This window comes from Chenopodium album, chromosome 18 (assembly GCF_948465745.1).
Source record: "Chenopodium album chromosome 18, dcCheAlbu1.1, whole genome shotgun sequence".
Lineage (NCBI taxonomy): Eukaryota > Viridiplantae > Streptophyta > Magnoliopsida > Caryophyllales > Amaranthaceae > Chenopodium > Chenopodium album.
Window position 1 is genome coordinate 32,884,679 of NC_137851.1, and position 21,882 is coordinate 32,906,560.

Consider the following 21,882-nt stretch of genomic DNA (forward strand, 5'->3'; position numbering starts at 1 on the left):
AATTACAAAAGGGCCCGATTTCAAATAACCTTAAAAGGGATAGAGAGCCGACAGTGCGGGATTTGTCAATGGAGAACTTTGATACAAGGCCGTCACCAGGAGGAGAAATGGTGCAAATTGAACTTCAACCAGGTGATCCAAGCCGAACGGTAAAGGTTGGAGCAGATATGGATGTTGATATGAGATGTCATCTGATTAGTTTGTTGTGGGAAAGTGTAGAGGTGTTCACTTTCTCGGCAGATGAAATGCTTGGGATACATCCTGAGGTAACGGAACATAAGTTGAATGTGGATAGGAAGTTCGGGCCGATAAAGGCAAAAGAAACGCAATTTCTTGACGAGAAAATTGAATTAACAAGCTTTTAGCGGTAGGGTTCATAGAGCCATATACATACCCGGAATGGTTGGCTAATGTCGTTATGGTGAGAAAGTCGACGGGGAAGAGGCGGATGTGTGTAGACTTTACAGATTTAAACAAGGCTTGCCCCAAGGATTGCTATCCCCTACCTCGGATTGATAGGCTGGTAGACTCCACATCTTGCCATGCAATGCTTAGCTTTCTAGATGCATTCTCGGGATATCACCAAGTCAGCCTTCATGAGTCGGACAGGCCAAAAACGACATTCATAACGGATGCCGGGTTGTATTGTTACAAGGCTATGCCGTTTGGATTAAAGAACGCAGGAGCGACTTACCTGGCTGATAAGATTTTTGAAAAGCAGAAAGGGTAAATGTAGAGGTGTACATGGATGACACCATTGTAAAAAGCAGGCTGAAAGAGGATTACATAGATGACCTAAAGGAAACCTTTGCCACTTTACGACAGTTCAGATGAAACTGAACCAAGAAAAGTGTGTATTTAGAGTTCAAAAGTTTTTGGGATTCATGGTGAGTGAACGAGGCATTGATGCAAACCCTGACAAGGTAAAAGAAATACTCGGGATGAAACAGCCAAAAACCATCCGGGATATACAAAGGCTTACGGGCAGAATGGCGGGGCTGACTCGGTTTATCAGCAAATCAGCCGATAAGGCGCTCCCGTTTTTTATGGTCTTACAGCAGAATAAGACTTTTGAATGGGGAAAGGACCAAGCTGATGCTCTGGAGGTGGTAAGAAACCACTTGAGGTCCTTTCCGATAGTGGCAAGGCCGGAACAAGGTGAACTGCTGCAACTATACATCTCGGCCTCGCCATAGACTTTGGCTGCAGTGTTGTTGGTAGAAAGAAGAAAGCAACAAAAGCCAATTTATTTCGTCAGTCATGTCTTAAATGCGGCTGAACGTAGATATCCAGTGATAGAAAAAATGGCATTTGCGGTGGTGATCGCAGCCAGAAAGTTGCGACCCTATTTTGATGCACATCTGATAGAGATATTAACTAATCACCCGCTTGAGAAAGCGTTGTAGAAGATGGATACATCAGGCCGACTGCTGAAATGGGCGATTGAGTTGTCAGAGTATGAGTTACATTATAAGCCCAAAGTATCAATTAACGCACAAGCCCTATCAGATTTCATTGTGGAAACTTCTTAAAATGATGAAGAAGAGGATTTAGGAACATGGCAGGTATCGGTAGATGGCTCTGCCACATCAATTGGGTCCGGGGCTGGTATTGTGATAACAGCGCCAGATGGTGGGATTTTTGAATACTCCTTAAAATTCAAGTTCAAAGCTACAAACAATGAAGCTGAATATGAAGCGGCCATAGCGGGGATTCAGTTGTCAATAGCGGCGGAGGCGAAGCGCTTGATCCTAAAAACGGATTCACAGCTGGTGTCAAATTAGTTTAGCAAAGATTATGAGGCACAAGAGCCCGCCATGGTAAAATATGTTGAGAAAATAAATCAGCTAACGGCACAGCTACAACATTTCGAGGTGCAGCTGGTACCAAGGGAGCAAAATGTGCAGGCCGATGCCTTGGCAAGATTGGCAAGCTCAAGCTTCAAGGACCTTAAGAGAATAGTAATGGTTGAAATTCTGAGGGAAAGAAGTATAGATGAAGTTTCGGAGCAAGTTCTGTGTGTTGAAAATGATAACCAGTGGTATGATAAGATATTGGGATACCTCCTATACGGAGCTTTTCCGGTTGACAAGGCGGAATCCCGAAAGCTGCGAAGGGACAGTGCATGGTTCGTTATGTACCAGGGGCAGTTATATAAGCGGGGATTTTCACTACTGTTACAAAGATGTATAATGGCTAATGAGTCTAAGAGGTTGATTGAAGAAATACATGAAGGAACCTGTGCAAACCATCTTGGTGCCCGGGCCTTGTCTAGAGAGGCAATGAGAAGGGGGTGTTACCGGCTAACAATGAATAATGATGCCTCCCGATATGTTAAAAAATGTGAAAAATGCCAAAAGTTTGCTCCAATATCAACCTTCCTCCAAATGACTTAACGCCTATACTAAATCCAGTTCCTTTTGCCCAATAGGGAATGGATATAGTAGGGCCGTTTCCATCAGCAACAGGTGGAAGGAAGTTCTCCTGGTTGGCATTGACTACTTCTCAAAATGGATAGAGGTTGAACTAGTGACAAAGATATCCGCTGCCGAGGTCAAGAAGTTTATTTGGAAGATTATTTTCACAAGGTTTGGGCTGCCGATGGCAATGGTTTTTGACCATGGGTCTCAATTTGATTGCAAGCCGGTGAAAGATCTTTTGGCTATGTATAAGGTCAAATTTGCGTATGTCGCAGTATGTCATTCGCAGTCCAATGGCCAGGCGGAAGCAGCTAACAAGCAGATCATAACGGCATTAAAAAGAAGATAGAGGATGCAAAGGGATTATGGGCTGATTTGATACCAGAAATACTGTGGGCAAATAGGACAACAATCAGGGAAGCAACAGGTGAATGCCCTTTCAATTTGTTGCTCGGAACAAAAGCCGTGGTAGCGACAGAGGTTGGATTGCCGACATTCAGAATTCAACATTACTGTGAGGAACAGAATGATTTGCTCCTAAGGCAACAACTAGATTTCCTGCCGGAGCTGCGAGTGAAGGCTGTAGTTAAATCGGCAGCTTACAAAGAGAGAATGTCAAGGGCTTATAATAAAAGGGTCAACCATCGTTCTTTGTGCATAGGAGATTGGGTCCTACGTAGGACGACATCAACAGGAAAGGGAAATGTCGATGGAAAGTTGTTGGCTGTCTGGGAAGGTCCATATCGGATCAGGGACACAATAATGCAAGGGTCATATTAATTGGAAACGACAGATGGAAAACCACTGAAGAATGTCTGGAATGCAGCGGTTCCTAAAAAGTACTATGTATGAACGAATGATGTATGTTTCCTCTAGCTACGTGCATATCTAATTCCTGCGTGTAAATTTGTATTCGACTTTAGATGAATAAAAGACCGACATCCTCTGTTGCAAATATATAAGGCATCCTCCATTTAACAGAGCAACGTTAAATGGGACGAACAACTTAAAACCGCTTCCACGATGTTAATTCTCTTACAATCTGATCAATTGTATTCACTAACTCGTGAGGTTGCTGGTTCAAGATATAATACCAGCAAAATTAAGTACTGGTATATGTCGATTAGAGGCATAGCCGTAACTGTGATCGCGAAGAACGGTACTCAACTCACCGTAAGTATAAGGTGGAGTGAATGACTAATGTTATACCCTGAAACAGCAACAATGTTGTTCTTTCGTTTGAATAAATGAGTCATAACAGTGGCTATAATCGCTAAAGCGCATATATACACTGCGGGGCCGGGAAGTAGTATGCCGATAGCGCCCCGCCCAATAAATACTTAAAATTGAGTTGTTTTGAGTCATTTTTAGCCCAATTCTCTAAAATTTGAAAAAGTGTCAATTTGAAAAAGTGTCAAAAGGGCTAATAGTACGTGCTAATTTAATGATTTCTATCTAACTCTTTTTTAACGGTAGCGGAAGGTAGCTTATGATTTTAAAGCTCAAGCATTTATAAATATAATAAGCGATAAAAGATAATCAAACATATATGCATATGCAAAGTAGCGAGTTTTAACACAGATATCACATATATGCATATGCAAAGTAGCGAGTTTTAATACAGATATCTGATGAAAGTAAAATGTTCAAATTACAATCGACAGGCATCACCACAAAAAAGGGTATATGCCGATAATACAACATTGTTAAAAATTACAAGTTTTTTCAAAAACTAAGAAATAAACAGTTCAAAGCAGATAAGGCCCAATCACGCAAGAGCCGCATGAAGATGTCAGTAATGACTGCCCGCCCCTTCAGGCTATAGAAGCTCTCTCCTCTTCTAATGTTGGAGATTTCAGAATGCTAGCATCAACGACGCTGTCGGTCTCAGCTGGCGCAGTGTTTAGGATGTCTTCATCCGCAAACTACTGTTGCTCAAAGCCGGAAGGCTTTTCATGAGCCCTCTTCAAAAAAGCAGCCTCGACCTTAGCCCAGACGGCTTTAGTCCAACCGGCAACGTGTGCAACGCATCTCTGAGTAGCAGTCTAGCAGCCATCAAACTGAATTTTACAATAAATTCAACACAGTAAAGATATCGGTTGACGACCCTTAGGCAAACACCTGGCTTATCAGCCTCTATTTTTTAAATCTTAGCTTCAAAAGTGCTGATGGTGTTTTTAGCATTAGAAAGATCATTTTGCACATTGGGAAGCTGATCAGCGGCCTTGCTCTTCTCAGATAGTTGGGTTTTGAGGACTTTTACTCAGCTTCAAAGTTGGTAACCTTGCCAACCTTCTCTCGTAGCGTCTTAAGCTCCTCATCATCCTTGACCTTTATTGTTTTAATGTCGTTAAGGGCCTCCTCGGCATTTTTCAGAGCCGATTCTAGAGATTTCCAGTTTGAAGATTCCAGGTGATGCTGCTCCTGGTAATATCTGTACATCTCAACCAGCTCTGTCCCAGAGGCAACGACCTAGACATCGAAAGTAAATAAGTAAGCAAAAATAAGCCACAATATATGTATAAATAATAACGGATAAAGGCAGAAGAAAGCGGATGTGAGTAAACGAAAAGAAAATCTGTATATATAGGGGAAAAAGTACTCAAAGACGAAAACTTGTGTATAATAGAGCAACATTTAAGTAAAATACCTTCATGAGGCCATGCATGTGCTGGGCAGCAACGGGGCGGATTAGGCCAGATGGTTTGTTAACGGGGGTGGCCACATTTCGCAGAAGCCGATACCCCAGATTCCCACCACGCAGCTGGTCATCAGTAAATATGGACTCATTTCGGAGCACATCCATCTCAGGCCGCCACCGATCTTGAGAACGGCCCTCTGGGGCAGCGACCCTCTTGATGACCTCTTCTGGGATCCTCCCTTCTGGCCGATCGAGGTTCAGGGGGAATCTCGACAGCGACTTGGGTTTGAGGCGGAGAGTCAGTAATGTCCTCCACTACCATGCCGCTTGGAACGACGTTCTTCGCCGTTGCGATATTGCTATCGTCTCCTACAGGCTCGGCATGATGAGGAAGAGATGGAGGTTTTTGAGCCTCAGAACTTTACCTAGGCCGCTTTGTTGGCTGGTCGTCATCCTTTCTGGATGTACCAGTGGCTAATGCTCCGCCGCGCCGATTGACAAGTGATATCAAGCGCCTAGTCCTTCTTGTGTTCTCGTCCGCCATGTCTTCAGCTTATCTTTTAGGATTCCGAGTAGGGGTATGAGAACAGAATGTCACTAAGGTATCAAAGGCAGGCCTGGGTGATGAAGGGCAGCGTGAAATGACCCTCTTGCCGTCAGAAGACAGTCCCAAAGCTTTCTTGTCTAGCTTGATAGGGCTTGCATTTAACGGCAACACGTCAGTAATTTTATAAAAAATATATAACAATAATATAAGTAATTGACTAAGGTCAGACAACAATAAATACGCACATATGCATATTAGGAAGTAACATTAAATGAACTTGGATTATAGCCGTAATATAAAAAGGCAAAAGTTTAAAAAATGAAGAAAGTATCATAGTTGTCATTCCAGCATACACCAACATAAGATAACGAAGCATTGGCTAGAATGTACTTCACATTTGGAAGCCATACTTTAGGAACAATTTGGCTTTTTCCACCCTCGATATTAACTTTTTCAGGGTAAAAATAATCAAAAGCTATGAGCTCTTGTACCCCGACTTCTCTATCAGCGATATGTCCAAAACGGGAGTGGGGCCGATAAAAGGTTCTCCTGATAGGGAACTGTTCAGGAACACTCATAAAAAAGAACTTGTCTTGCCAACCCTTGCAACTTGAAAGCTTTGGGTTGACTGTAAATTTATGTGACGCTGTATACAATGACCACCATCCTTCAGATTGTCCGTCACGTTTAAGGGATAACAGCCTTCGAAATAAATTCAGTGTTAGGGGAAAGTTTTTATACAACAAAACCCAAACAAAAGCGACAACGGCATGGATGGTAGAAGGAGTAAGCTGGGCAAGGCAGACATTCCAAGCCCTAAAAACCTTGGCAATAAAGGGGTGGAGAGGAAAACGGAGGCCGAATTCAAAATGTTTGGCATAAATGGCAACATGACCGTGTGCCCAGTCAAGAACAGTAGAAGATGAAAGAGGGAGCTTAAGTTCATAACCATCCGGTAACCTGTAGAATCTTTTGGCTTGCCGGCAATATTCTTTTTCTTCTGCCAATGACAGCCAACTGAAACTGATTTTAGCTTCAGCAACTTTACTGTTAGCAGGAAGGTTGAGAGGATGTTGATAGTCAGCGTCGTCTATCTTAGAGTTATATTCCTCATCCAAACATTCCTCATGAGTAAGTTGAGCCATAAGATCAACCATTTTCGCCCTTCCCTTGCTCTCGGCATTTTCGTCTTGGTTAACCTCTTCCCCAGCGTCGTCCTCGTCATTTAACACCAACCTAACGGTAGAGTCGTGTACAGGAGATTTAGAGTCTCTCTCAGACTCGGAACTGTCAGAACTGACAACCTGCGCCTGCCTAAGCCTCTTACTAGGCTCAGCCCTTGTGCTTGGCTCGGCCATGTCGGTGGCGGCTTGAGGCTAATAAATAGTCTGTATTACCCTTGGCATTGCAGGCAATATTGACTTGAATATTACCTACGTTAGAACCGTACTTATCAATGTCGGGTTTATCAGCGAAGCTTCGCAAATGATACCGAACACTAACCGGTTCAATATCAAGAACTTCAATGTTGTCGGGAATGTTAGGGTTAGTGGGACGAACTGCTCTCTCATAGTCCGCCAATATCTTATGACGATAAAAAGCGTCTCTCTGTTCCTCCGCAGATAACGGCTGAAATGGATCGTCAATATTATTAGAAATAGAGGAAGCAGTTCCTTTCTTTTGGCTGATGTCTTTCCCAAATGATTGTCTTATAAGGCGGCACCTAATAGTGCTAAGGGTAGGTTGTTCTTCCTCAATATTACTACCAGACATCTAACATATCAACCTAAAGGCTAAAATCGAAAGAAAATCGAAAACATGCAAATTAAAGACTAAGGGTTTGTAAATACGGTAAACTATTCGCACACAGTGAAGAACGATGAAAAATCGATTATACTTCAAAATCCAACGATGGCAAGGCAAGTAACTACTTTCGAAGAACGGTGAGCGCTGCACGTGTACTGAAAATCTCTCACAAATTGGTTCAGAAGTTAGTATTTTGCAAAAAGGGTAAGAATGAAAAAAGGGAAGAATGACAGAGGTTTTAAAAACGTGATGTTTGATGTGACAACCCTGTCAGAAATCCAACGGCTAGGGTAGTTTTGCGATTTCAAAATTACAAACGTTAGATTGATGACATGTGTTAAGATAAATTACGAGTTTCCCGCTCATTAATTTGAGCGGTCATAACTCGAACGGTTCACTTTCCAATTCGCAATCGGCAATCAGCAAGTAGACCTTGTCTGCAGTCGGCATAAAAGGTCACTTGGGGGGGGGGGAACGGAGTTTTTCGCTCCCACTACCTTGTATTAAGTAGACCTTGTCTGCAGTCAGCATACAAGGTCACTTGGGGGGGGAAAAAAGGAGTTTTTCGCTCCCACTCTCTTGTATTAAGTAGACCTTGTCTGCAGTCGGCATACAAGGTCACTTGGGGGTGAAAACGGAGTTTTTCGCTACCACTCTTTTGTATTAAGTAGACCTTGTCTGCAGTTGGCATACAAGGTCACTTGGGGTGGGGGGGAAACATAGTTTTTTCGCTCCCACTCTCTTATATTTAGTAGACCTTGTCTGTAGTCGGCAAACAAGGTCACTTGGGGGGGGGGAAACGGAGTTTTTCGCTACCAATCTCTTGTATTCAGTAGACCTTTCTACAATCGGCATACAAGGTCACTTGGGGGGGAAAAAAGGAGTTTTTCGCTCCCACTCTCTTGTATTAAGTAGACCTTGTCTGCAGTCGGCATACAAGGTCACTTGGGGGTGAAAACGGAGTTTTTCGCTTTCACTCTTTTGTATTAAGTAGACCTTGTCTGCAGTTGGCATACAAGGTCACTTGGGGGGGGGGGGAAACGGAGTTTTTCGCTCCCACTCTCTTATATTAAGTAGACCTTGTCTGCAGTCGGCAAACAAGGTCACTTGGGGGACAAAACGGAGTTTTCACTCCCATACCAGGTACACAGCTCCACATACCCACAATCACACTTCAACAAAGAAAAGTATGCACGGCATCAAACAACATCAACAATGCTAGACAGAGTGCAAGAAACAGACAGTCCTATTTTCACAAGCTTCGAATAGATGTGATAACATTAGAGCAACTAACATCCTCACTTGGGGGGCTAGTTGTATGGGAGGATACCGACAACTACTACAGTGCCGATAACTTTGCTAATACAGGTAATACGTATACGAATCTTTTGGAGAAAAATACTGAAACCGGTACAGATATGTAATGTCATGCATATCGGCTCCTCGTAAAACTGAGCACGTGGCATTGATTAATCGACACTTGGCACAAAGGTGGTTTGTATGGCATGCAGCCATCTGGCAGGAGAAATCATTATAAATAGGAAAGATTAACCATTTAAAAAGGGGGCATTTATTACTCTCTTTCTCTCCCTTTCTCTCTCTTCTCTCTTAAACACTTTCTAACTTTATCATCGGAGTGGTTATTCCCGGATTCACCCGGGGGTTAGCTAATCTCTGCTCTCTGTGCAGGTTCTCATCTTGACGATAGGAGCCTCACGGATCTTAGGCTCGGTGACGTAGGGAAAAGTGCGTCGTTTTCTACACTCCCCTAGAGCCAAACGAAATTTATAAACACTCGACCAACCTAATACGATTATATGGTAAGTCAAGGATCGAACCCAAAGGAATGAGTAGGTGTAAGCTATAGCCTAGGTCAAGCTACTTCGAAGATTGTAGAAAGATATGGTTGGTAGCTAAGGTATTGAGAAAGCTAGATATATCAAGAAATTCAACATACTAAACACTAGGGATATAGGTTCCACATGCAAGCTCAATGATTATGCTAATTGATGGATCACTCAATCAATTCTAATATTACAAAGGACAAACAATAGTTGCAACCAAAAGAATCCAAAAGCTATCTCCTATAAGCCAAGCTAGGGATCACTATGAATGGCTAACTAGGAAAATCACAATCAAATTCAATCAATTAAAGCAATTCTCAAATCAAGGGTTCATGTCATTGAAATTTGCAATGCAATCTAGATTAATCTTGTAGGTTGATCACTCCTAGTGTAATTAATCATAAGCACAACTATGTCAACCAATTTAATTGCAACAATTCAATCAATCAAGGATCATTAACTAGAAAAACTCATCAATCAAGCATGCTTCCCCTTCTCCCTAGAACCTAATCTACTCACTAATCATGGTGAAATTGAAAAACAAAACAAATTGAATCGTAAACATATTCATTTCAAGCTTAATCAAGAAGAAAATCAATCATTCAACAATTTCTTAAACAAAGATTAAAATTCAAATCAAACATTCAAGAATAAAAGGAAATTGTAATAAAAGTAAATTTAAGGGAAAGAAATCTCATAAATTTTCATTGATTTGAAGAAGAAATCCAAGATCAAGTTGAAATCAAAGATCAAATTCAAGTACAATCAAGCATCCTAAGCTTCTCTCTCTTCTATTTCTGGAAAATAAGTGTCTAGTACAAAATAAGTCGTCTCCCCGAAAAAGGAAAAGTCAAAAGCTATAAATAGAAAATCGAGCAAAGAGAATCGGGGCTCCTGGTGTGTGCGCACCACCCAGGCCGCACGTGCGCACAACAGGGTTTGCGTGCACGCACAGTGAGACCTGCGTGCGCGCACCCCTGCTGTGGTGCTCGTGGCTTGCCTCCTTTACTTGCTCGATTGATCTCCGCGCTCCCGAGCATCCCTATAATCAGTGCACTCGAGGCTATGCCCGCGAGAAGGGCAGCTCTTTATTCTCCAAGAAATTGAACACTTCGAGCCAAAGCATTGCTTCCATGGTGCTTGTGCTTGTGGAGCTAGCTTGAATTGCATGCTCGGATTCCCGAACTTAGCTCCATCAACTTCTTTGAATGAGCTCGAGCTTCCTCCTCGATAATCAAACCCCGGAAAACTCAACACACCTACAAAACAAGTCAAAGAAACGAAGAAGCGAGAGAAATAACTGAGAAATGAATAAAATAGTAAGAAAACCATCAAAAGCACACATTTTTCTAAACTTACACATAAACACGCAAAACAAGAATTATTATGTAAAAACACGACATAAAAGACTAAAAACGAGCATAAAACTACCAAGAAAACCTAGCCTAAGAGTGCCATAAATGATACTCATCACTCGGGCTTTTGGATCTCGGGTTCGGGTTGTCAGATCTTGACCAAAACAAGTGGAGCATCATCATTATCCCAACCGGCAATCATTCAAGAGATTCCTTGGGCCGGGGTACAACGGTCAGACGATATCTAAGCCAAGCCCTACACAAGCGGTTCTAATGCCGAGTCCATGGGTTCATTTCAAGGGGCTGCTTGGTACTCATTGTCTTCCAATAGCAAAAGAGTCTATTATAACACGTAAGCATAGGCGGCACGAGGCATAGGAATATGACGTGAACCTAGCTACAAATATTTTTGACGATGTCATCATGATTATCAATAAAATGCTTTGCATAAGTGATAGTATCAGATCAAGCGGTATCAAATTGGCCATGCTATCGTTATCAATGGGTCAGCCGGCACTTGATCGCCGGATGACCATGATGGATGAGCGAGCTAACTTACTTTGTGAGAGTAGTTGCACACAGCATTCCAGCACTTTGAATATAGGGGCTGTCTATGGTCGTCTTTTCGCTCAAAAATTTGAGGGTGAGCAAGGTAGTGAGTCGGTCTTCAATAAAGGTTGTATCACCATTGAAGAACCTCACTAATGTGAGTTACTTTAGACGGTATTCAATACCGTATGACCCTTGAAGCAGCTCATTCCTGTGAAGTTAGGTTGGACTACCATGCAAAATTAGAAATCATTATTATGATTACTACTATATTGTTCAAAAAAAAAAAAAAAAAAAAAAAAGCATGATCATTTTGGTGGTAAAAGAAAAGCATGCAGCACTTAGTATATAATATACATATGTAGCATATTAAAAGATTACTAGCCATACGGCACTTTGAAAGTATGTGACAAAGCTCCTTTTGACAAAGCTCACGGTCAGCTGCTTCGAGGGGAGTATTTCGAGGCTGTTCAACAATTCCTTGCATAAATTGCCATATGTACAGCTAGCCTAAAAGAGAAGTTGGAAAAAAAAATGTCAGGTCCTTTCCTAACCAACTAGCATATGGCAAAGCTCCATTTGAGAAAACAAAACGGCAATAATGACATCTATATTTTGTGCAATATAGTGAGTGAGGCGGCAACCGTATGTAAGAATAAGAAGCGGCAAGCTCCAACTCTATATATAAGCGGCTCTAATGCCGAGTCGAAGGAGTAAGTATGGCATACAATTTGGCCAAATTACCGTGGAACCTAAGCCTTCTTACCTTGCGTGAGATGAGCTAGGTAAGGCGGTATCATAACTAATCACCGTGTAAAGGAGCTTCATTGAATAAGCTAAAAACACCTCATGTGTATCTTATTATTCCGTCTAAACAGCTCTCGTTGCTTGATCAGCGGTTGCTTGGCATTATCATGCCGTCTATGTACTTTGGAAGCAACTTGATTACCAGAGCTTAGTTACTTGGCCTCCCATGGCCGTCTGTCAATATGAAGTTTCGAAAATGTTGGCTTACATTCACCCAAACGGCTGAATGCCGAGCTCCTCATCGCGGGCCAATGATAGTTTGAAAGCAACAATCGAGACGGAACTTGTGCCGGGTGACATCTTGAAAGCTCACCATGTAAATATGAGCACAAGAATAGGCGGCCCACAACACCGCATGGCTTCTAGAATGAAGAATTATTATGATTACTATGGTATTATTATATTACCACTTGAGTTCTTGGCCTCAAGCTGCTATGACACCAGACAGACGGTGATTAGGGGATTTTTTACCCTAGCTGCGTGGACCAATGAGGGGCTGCCACGTGTCAAGGGCTGGCAGGTCACCTCTGACCTATCCCCAGTTGACACGTGGCCTTCCCAGATACATTCTCAGAATGGCGGCTTTCAGAGGCCCAATTTCCCAAACACATTGATTGCGGCGCAACCCATCTGTCGTAGGTCAGATGACCTAGGGGAGGGCACCTTTCCCAAGGACCCTATAAATAGGGAGATATTCCCCCAAAATGGGGGACATTCAGAAATTCGCCAAACATTTATTACATCCTATTTTCTCTCTCATCAGAGAACTCCTGAGCTTGGAATCCAACCAGATCTCCACCTTAAATTCCGCACTTTTTACTCTCCTTCAAGTTACTAACTTGAGCGTTGGAGGCGGAGCACCACCCAAACGGTGTCTTCGTTGATTTTGCAGGTACAGAAGCCCTCCGGACCAGTCTTCGAGTTGTAATTCTCCCAAGGGACAAAAACACTTAAAACATTTGGCGCCGTCTGTGGGGAGAGTACCTCAAGATGGTTCAAAATTCTGTACCAATTCTCAATTCTACCTCTCTATGTCCGGGTACTCAGACGGGTAACCCGGAAGACCTACAACCAGTAGGGTTTGAAATCCCTCAGGCTCCACCTCAGCCTCAGCCAGAGGTATTCACAGAGGAGGAGGATGAAGAAGAAGACAATGATGTTGAGACTTATATCTCTAGGGATGGTTCTCTCATCTCTAAATCCATCCGTTCCAGAGATCAGCTGGAACGAAATCTGGATCAGGCATGCCTTAGCAGCCGGCCCCCTGGGAGGTCAGACGGGGAAACCCGGAAGACCAGAGGAGAAGCGCCAGTCACCCGGAACGAGCTCATGAAATTCATGAACTCCTTCAAGGGTGAAATAAAAAAGATGATCAACAACAAGGCAGGCTCTTCCAAGAGTCAGCCGGCTAAAAAGACTCCCAATGATGGGAAGAAGAAGAAGCCGGTCAAGGACAGGCAGCCAACTCCCCATCCAAAGGAGAAGGCAGCCGCAACACTTGATTGGTCTAAGATTCTGATGCCCCGGCGACCCCAGCCGGAGGCTAGAAAAGCCTCTACCTTTGATGCTAGAGAAGTCATCAATCGAAGGAGGCAGCAGCAGTCTGAGTCAGCTTCTACCTCAAGCTTTCCAGACAGCATCAAGCAAGCTTCCGCAAGGAACTCTATGTCCTTGCATGAGAGTCGGACAGGCGGTAAATCCGTCAACACCGAACCTCAGCAGATGATAGGGTCTATGCCATACGCACCCCAGGCGCAGTATGGGCAATATGGCCTCCAGTTCATGCAGCCACCCCCATTCGGAGGTCAGGCGGCATATACTAATGCCCAGCCACTGGACTGGCAGCTCCGGCTGATGAGGCTAGGCGAACAGCCGTCTGCCTTTGCAGCCAATATAACCGAGGCGGCTCAGCCGGCCAAGGTTAAAAACATTTTGGTTGGGGCTTATGATGGCACCACCAACCCTGAAGATCACCTGATGGCATACACCAACCTAATGTGTTTACAAGGTTGGGATGATGCCACCTGGTGCCGCTGCTTTCCGGCTACATTGAAGGGCATTGCCCAGCAATGGTTTGGCAACTTGCCAGCCGGATCTGTTGATTGCTTCAAGAAGCTAGCCTTCTTGTTTGCCACCAACTTCTCAATGAACATCCCTGCTAAAAAGACAAGTTTAGACTTGAGCACCATTAAGTAGGGAGAGAGAGAAGGGCTACGCTCATATGTCAGGCGGTTCAACCTGGTCAGAATTCAGATCCAGGGGCTGTCTGACGAGGTAGCATTTACAGACTTTTTCAAGGGTCTGAGAGACGGGTCGACTTTTAAGTTTGACCTTGTCAGAAAAGGGGCTTTCACGCTACAGGCGGCCCTGAGGGAGGCGGAAAGCTATATACAAGCAATCGACCTCTGTACGCCTGGTAACCAGTCAGACTCCAAGAAGTCTGAAAAACAAAAAGAGAGCCGGTCTGCTCAGCCGGCGAAGAAAAAAGAAGAGAGCAAGAAAAGAAAAGAAGTCTGGGCGGTCAGTGATTCTGAGCAGCCGTCCCAGAAAAAGAAAAAAGAGTTTAAACCGTACGTTCCCCGGTACGAGTTTAACAAGGATTGTAACTCCATCCTCATGGAGGTAAAGGACCGACTCTCCATTGAGAAGCCGAATCCAATGAAGAGTTCCGTCCAATCCCGGAACAAGAACAAATATTGTCAATTCCATGAGGAGGTTGGCCATGACACCAACGACTGCTTCAGTTTACAGCGGGCGTTGGACCGTCTGGCTGACAAAGGACATTTGAAGTCCTATATTTCTAAGTCCCCAGCTGGGGCTAAAAAGAAGAACAAGATTCAGTCCTCTAAGGCTGCCTCCCAGCCTGCAAGTAGTTCGGAAACCGACAGGGATCCGGTCTACACCATAGCAGGCGGATTTTCTTGTGGTGGCCCTACCATCCGGGGCACCAAAAGCCATCTTCGAAAGATGGATAAGGATGATGAGGAGCAAGCGTCTGCCAGCTCCACTTTTCCGGATGTCCTCATTACTGAGAAGGACAAGGGCAGCGTCCGCCGCCCGCATGACGATCCGGTTGTCATTGAATGCAAGGTCGCCAACCAGTTAGTTGGGCGTATCCTTATTGACACCGGCAGCTCGTCGGACATCATCGGTCTTCGGTGCTTGCAAAAGCTGAAATACAACTCCAGCAGCATGCATCCGGTTACCCACCCCTTGGTTGGTTTTGGGGGTGGGATGGTCTATCCAGCCGGAAGAATTGACCTACCCATCCGGCTGGGTGAGAAGGGCCAAGGACGACATATAGTCGTCAGATTCTTAGTCGTTGAGGAGTTGACCGCCTACAACATCATTCTTGGCAGGCTAACCCTCAACGAAGCCAAGGCTGTAATCATCCCTTCTCTCATGCTCATCAAGTATGAGAGGGATGATGGTTCTGTTGGTTCCCTGAACGGGGATCAGAAGACGGCCAGGGAGTGTTACCTTTCAGCCGTCAAGGATACTGTGGCCGCAGACGGCCAAGGGAAGGAACCAATAGACCTTGACAATGTCAAGGATGCTCCCTCACCTCCACCAGCAGCCGGAAAAAAGAGAAAAGCTGCAGAGCTGGTGGTGGTGAAGAAAGAAAAGAAATAGCAATCACCGGCTGGTGAAAGTATTGATCTTGTTCTGGACGACAGCCGTCCAGAGCAAACTGTTACGGTTGGGACGGTTGCTAATGCTGTTCTGGGTGCAAACTTGCACCTCCTGCTGAAAGAGTTCAAAGATGTGTTTGCCTTTGAAGTGGAAGAGATGCCAAGCATCAGCCCGAATCTTGCTGTCCACAAACTCGCCGTGGATCCAAAAATGAAGCCCATCCGGCAAAAGAAGAGAAACCACGGTGAGGAAAGGAGTCAGGCGGCAGCTGCCGAAGTAAAAAAGCTGTTGGATGCCAGGTTCATTCGGCCTTGTAATTTCCCCGACTGGGTGGCAAACGTTGTGCTTGTAAAGAAGCCGAATGGTACCTGGCGGATGTGTATAGATTACACAGATCTCAACAAGGCATGCCCAAAGGATAGCTATCCGCTTCCAAAAATTGACAGTTTGGTCGATTCAACAGCCGGTCATGCCTTGATGAGTTTTATGGATGCCTACTCCGGCTTCCATCAGATACCTCTATGGAAAAAAGATCAAGAAAAGACGGCCTTCGTCACTGATCAGGGGTTATTCTGCTATACTGTGATGCCGTTTGGCTTGAAGAATGCGCCGGCTACGTTCCAACGGATGATTAATACAGTCTTCATTAATCAAATTGGGAGGAATGTAGAGGCGTATATTGATGACATGATAGTCAAATCCAAGCAGCAGGCGGATCATCTTGCTGATCTCCGAGAAACCTTCACCACACTCAGGCGGCATAAGGTTATGTTAAATCCTAAGAAATGCGTCTTTGGTGTTGAGTCTGGGAAGTTTCTCGGATTCCTGATTGATCAAAGGGGGATAGAGGCTAACCCTGAGAAGATACAGGCGGTAATTGACATGAAGTCACCCCGCACTGTCAAGGAAGTTCAGAGACTCACCGGTTGCCTGGCCGCCTTGGGGAGGTTCCTCGGCCGGTCAGGTGACAAATGCCTTTACTTCTTCCAAGCAATCAGGAAGAAGACTAGATTTGAATGGGGGGATGATGCTGAGGCGGCATTCCGGAAGTTGAAAGAACACTTGCACTCTTTGCCAAGGCTTGTTAGTCCTTTGCCAAGAGAAAAGTTTTACATGTACCTAGCCGTCTCAGACCATGCTCTCAGTGCCTTTCTCCTTGCTGAACGAGACGGTACACAATTCCCGGTATATTTCATTAGCCATGTGTTAAAAAATGCTGAACTCAGGTACCCCATGGTAGAAAATTTTGGTCTTGCTCTATATATGGCCTTCAAAAAGTTGAAACCATACTTCCTGGCACATCTGGTGGTAATCTACACCGACCAGCCCCTCAAGCGGCCAATGTCCACTCTAGAGTCATCCGGCAGAATGCTGAAATGGGTTATTGAAATGCAAAGTCTTGAAATCTCCTACGAACAAAGGAAAGAAGTGAAAGGTCAGGCGTTTGCCGACTTCATTGTTGAAATGACTCGTCCGGTTCTCCCGGATAATGTTGATCAGGTTTGGAAGGTGTATGTAGACGGGAGCTCTACAAAGAACGGCTGTGGTGCAGGCATAGTTTGTGAATCTCCAGAAGGAGATAGATATGAGAATGCACTACGGTTCAAGTTTCAGGCCTCGAATAATGAGGCGGAGTATGAAGCCTTGATAGCCGGAATCCGCATGTGTAAGGCAGCAGGGGCAACAAAGATTGACGCCCACTCTGATTCTCAGTTGGTTGTTAGCCAGTATGAGGGCACTTATGAAGCGACCTATCCGGCAATGATCAAATATCTTCAGGCTGTCAAAGATGAGGCTGGGACACTTGAGGAGTTCAGATTGAATCAAGTGCCCCGGTCAGATAACCACCCGGCGGATGCACTATCAAAATTGGCATCATCCTCCTGCCATGATACGCCTCGGTCAGTCTTTTGGGAAGTTCTTGAAAAACGAAGTATTTATGAAGAGCCCATTGGAATTCTGGATTGAAGTTCTACTTGGATGGATGGCATCCGGGCGTATCTTGCAGACGGCACGCTCCCTGATTCACCTCAGGAAGCAGCCGTCATGAAAAAGAGAGCAGCAAACTTCGAGTTGAGAAACGGAGAACTCTTCAAGGCTGGTTTTCTCAAGCCCTTGTTGAAATGTGTTACCCCAGAAAAGGGGAAGGAGGTACTCGAAGAGCTGCATGCGGGATTTTGCGCCTCCCATATAGGCGGCAAGTCCCTAGCCGTCAGAGCCAGGCGGCATTATTTTTGGCCTACCCTTGAGGCAGATGCCAAGGAATTTGTGAAGAAATGTGATAAATGCCAGAGGTTTGGCAAGCTAATACATCGCCCGGCTACTAATCTAACGACAATCCACAGCCCGGTCCCGTTTGCTAAATGGGGCATGGAAATATTGGGTCCATATACGCCTGCTCCAGGCGGAAAGCGCTATATTTTGGTGGCTGTGGATTATTTCACCAAATGGGTGGAGGCGGAGGCAGTTAAGAATATCAAGACAAAGGATGTCATCTCTTTCATATGGAAGAATATTATCACCCGGTTTGGGGTACTGTAGATACCCATTTGTGTCTCCCCAAAACCAAACCCAGTGATGAATGCCTTGCACGTTGTGTTATTATCGAATTAGGTGAAAGTGATTCGAAAGCCAAGTGTTGCGGTTTAGTTTTAATTAAATTCTTCTCTCTCTGTTTTTGAAAATGACCTTATTTATTTGAAAACGTCCATTTCAGTTTATTTTGGTCCATGATAAGGGTCCAATAATGGTGTAGATTGATGGGGCTCGAAAAGACCTTTCCAACGATATATTATAAGCCCAATTCCGATGAATATTGAGGAAGTTATGGCCAAAATACTAAACTGGGCCTGGTTAATTATTTTAAATACGGCCCAATGATCTAGAGGAGGGCCCAATATTAATTATTATTCCTAAAATTATTAAGATTACTTATAGTTTTCTAGAAGTTTCTAGAAAGTTCCTTTTAATTCTAATATTGTTAGATTTGATAATTAATTATCTTTAAAAGATTTTTATTTGGAATAAAATATTGTTTTGTTATCTTAAAAATATGTATTTTATCTTCTGTACGGATTCCGTAGATCAAGTTGATTAAAGATCGGATTCTGCGTGAAGAAAAAACGCGCTAATACAGGCTGTCGCCGCGCGACAGACATTGTTGCGTCGCGACAGAGTTAATTCCTGGTGACAGCGTGGAGTTTTATTTCTTATCAAATTCTATGTTTTTCCGGATTATTTTCATTATAAATAGCGTCCGAATCTCTGTTTTCAAAAATCATCTGCAATTATCATTCACAATCAACTCTTCATCAACTTTCATCAATTCTCTCTATTCCCTCTAAAGAATTACTTAATTCTTTTCTTTCTTTCTTTTTCTAAACTAGTTTTTACATACAATATTCCGCATTCACAAGACTTAGAGTCTCTTAGCCAAGTTCGAAGTTGCCTTCGCCCTAGACGTGTAAGGTTGATAATTTCTGAGGGTTTGGTCCAAAACTAGTCTAAACTTTATTTAACTTGATTTCAATTTAATTCTTTAATTCTTTAATTATTCTTTATTATTTTCATTGAAGTTTACTAACTTGTGTATTTTGTTATTAGAAAGAGGTACGAGGCTTCAAAGTAAGTAGATTAGCTTACTCCCTATTTCTTTCACAATGTAGAAAGCATGCTTATTATTGTTTAATATTCCTAGTATCATGTTAGGATGCTTTTAATGCTTCCTAGTATCATGTTAGGATGTTATTATTGCTTTCTAGTATCATGTTTAGGGTGCCTTTACTCTTTCTAATATCATGTTAGTACCATGTTAGGTTTAAAGCTTCGATCTTTATTGTTTAGTGACATTCTAGGGTTTGTTATTAATCTTGTTAGTATCATGCCTAGGATCTTCCTATTATTATCAAGCTTTATTATGCCTTATCATGTTATTATCAACGTTATTATTGTTTATTATTATGTTGCTTGATATATTTTTTATTGTTATTGCTTGATCACGCCTTTTATGCAGGTTTAAAGGGAATTTGTACTTGAAATCACGCTTAATAAGATAATTAATAATTTGGTTTAGGCTAATATGATTTTAATTCAAGTGATCGCCAATAATAGTATTATTTGTGCATTAATATTCAACCAACATAGATAAACAGGGTAGGATTAATATAATGTTTGTATGTTATTCGAAAAGCGCGCATGAATACGAGCAGAACAAAGTAGAGGCCTATTTTATAGGGCGGGTCCTTTCTTTTGTAGATTGGATTCGTACCTTCATCCCCGGACCCTGTTTGGTTCAAGACCTTATGGAGTAGTTGATGGTCCTTTTGGATTGTCTTTTGGGTTTACAAGTTCCTAAAACTTGTTGGCGACTCTTTTTGCTCTTTGTCTTTCCCTTTGGAACGCCACCGTACTTTAGTGTATGATCACAGTGGGGTTCAAGTTTGGGGTTATCATAATGCTTGAAATATTCCCTACAGGTACCTATGTCTATGGTGTTTGATAATGGTCCTCAGTTTGAAACGCCTCAGCTCAAGACTTGGTTAGGAGATCAGGGCATCTCAAGTTATTTTGCCTCAGTCGGCCGTCCTCAAGCAAATGGTCAGGTTGAGGCATTCAACAAACTCATCTCAGACGGAATCAAAAAGAAAATTGAAAGAGCCGGTGGCGTATGGGCTGAAGAGTTAATTCATGTGTTATGGGCCATCCGGACAACTGCTAAGGGGTCAACCGGAGAAACCCCGTTTCTCATGGTATACGGGGTTGAAGCCGTTTTACCCATTGAACACTATGAGCCTACACTCAGAGTGATGCTCTATGATGAAGAGGCAAATTGGGAGGCCATGCGGCTGGCATTGGACTCCCTCCCGGAACGCAGGGGCAATGCTGCCCTGCGACATGAGATATACCGTCTGAGAATGACGCGAGCCTACAACAAAAGAGTGCACAAACGCCCTTTGAAAGTGGACGATTTTGTGTTACGGAAAATGGAGGCAACCGGTAGGGCCAATGAGCTTGGAAAGCTAACTCCTAATTGGGAAGGCCCCTACCGGATCTATGAAGAAGTTAGGGATGGCACATACCGCCTGGAAACCCCAGACGGTAGACGCCTGCCTAGAACTTGGAATGTAGACAACTTAAAAAAGTACTACTTCTGAGTATTGTAAGTTTTTTGTAACAAGAAGTATTAATGAGAAATGCTTTTGTTTCATGTATTGTCTTTTTATTTCCGTCTGGGTTTACCTATACTAATGTTGAAAAAGTACAGTAGAAATTTAACGTGTGAATAACTTGAGGCCAATGGCCAGATAAAAACTAAGTTTGATACTTAGTATATGAAATCAAAAGTCCATAGTGACAAGAGGCTAACAGCCGGATCCTAAAACTAAGCACAAAACCGTTTAGTAGCTATCAGCCGGTCTAACAGCTAGACCTGAGGCCAAGGGCCAGATGGTCGTCCATTTTCTCAAAATTCGTCTATTCCAACATGGCTATAGGCATCCGGCGACACCCCTCCGGGTGCAATCGCCGCAGAGAACAGCCACCATGCTTGTTCTATAAGCCCATGCGGGTGGCAACAATTGAGTGGCTAAAACAGTCAACTCATAGCTATCTGTCCATATTGCTTCTCTTAAGTAATTTCTGGTTAAGAATTTTCCGACTGTCTACAAGAATCAGCCGGAATAACATCGAAAGTCTTTTACTTAGAGAAATTTTCCTCAAGTTACGTACTTTTGGGACAAACCCCTTTTTTGCGTAATGGCTATAAAGCATACTCAGACGGTTTGATACCGACTGGGGCAGAGGTTGCATGCCTGTTATTTGGCCGGCTGTGTACTTGGGTTGGGGCAATCACCATTGTGATTGATTGCCTTACAAACGTCCCATACTCTTTTAAGTATGAGAAGTTTCCAAGGCAATCAATCCTCTCTTTGTTTGGATTAAACCAACCACACAGCCGTCCAGGGGCAAGGACAACCGGATATGTGCCTGCCGCATGCTTTTAATAAGATAGGCAAATTCACAATCACAAGTAATATTGAGTATATATGCAAAAGTGAAAAATTGAGAAAACCGAAAAATTGCAAGTATAAGAAAAACCGACTGAGCCGGTATACTTCATAAATAGAATTGGCTCAAAAGGCCAAAATAATTGTTACCCGGAAACATATCCGGAAGAGAAACCATTGTTACCCGACCCCGTGGTCGGTAAAGGATACATCAGTTACTCGGCACGCAGGCCGGAAATTCAAAAGAAAATTAAAGTTTGATTGGTTGGCATACT

At 43.4% G+C, this 21,882-nt stretch overlaps 2 protein-coding genes across 2 annotated transcripts; both read left to right on the forward strand.

Moving 5' to 3' along the window:
- The first annotated feature begins 884 nt into the window (after positions 1-884).
- LOC145592071 (uncharacterized) lies at positions 885-1,784 on the forward strand. Its single transcript, XM_081648536.1, has 2 exons — positions 885-1,158; positions 1,543-1,784. Exons 1-2 carry the CDS (start codon positions 885-887, stop codon positions 1,782-1,784), a joined length of 516 nt encoding a protein of 171 aa, XP_081504662.1.
- A 33-nt stretch (positions 1,785-1,817) lies between these two features.
- On the forward strand, positions 1,818-3,200 carry LOC145592072 (uncharacterized). The gene is made up of 3 exons (XM_081648537.1): positions 1,818-2,343; positions 2,432-2,684; positions 2,825-3,200. The coding sequence occupies exons 1-3, from the start codon at positions 1,818-1,820 to the stop codon at positions 3,198-3,200; spliced, it is 1,155 nt and encodes a 384-aa protein (XP_081504663.1).
- Positions 3,201-21,882: the final 18,682 nt, after the last annotated feature.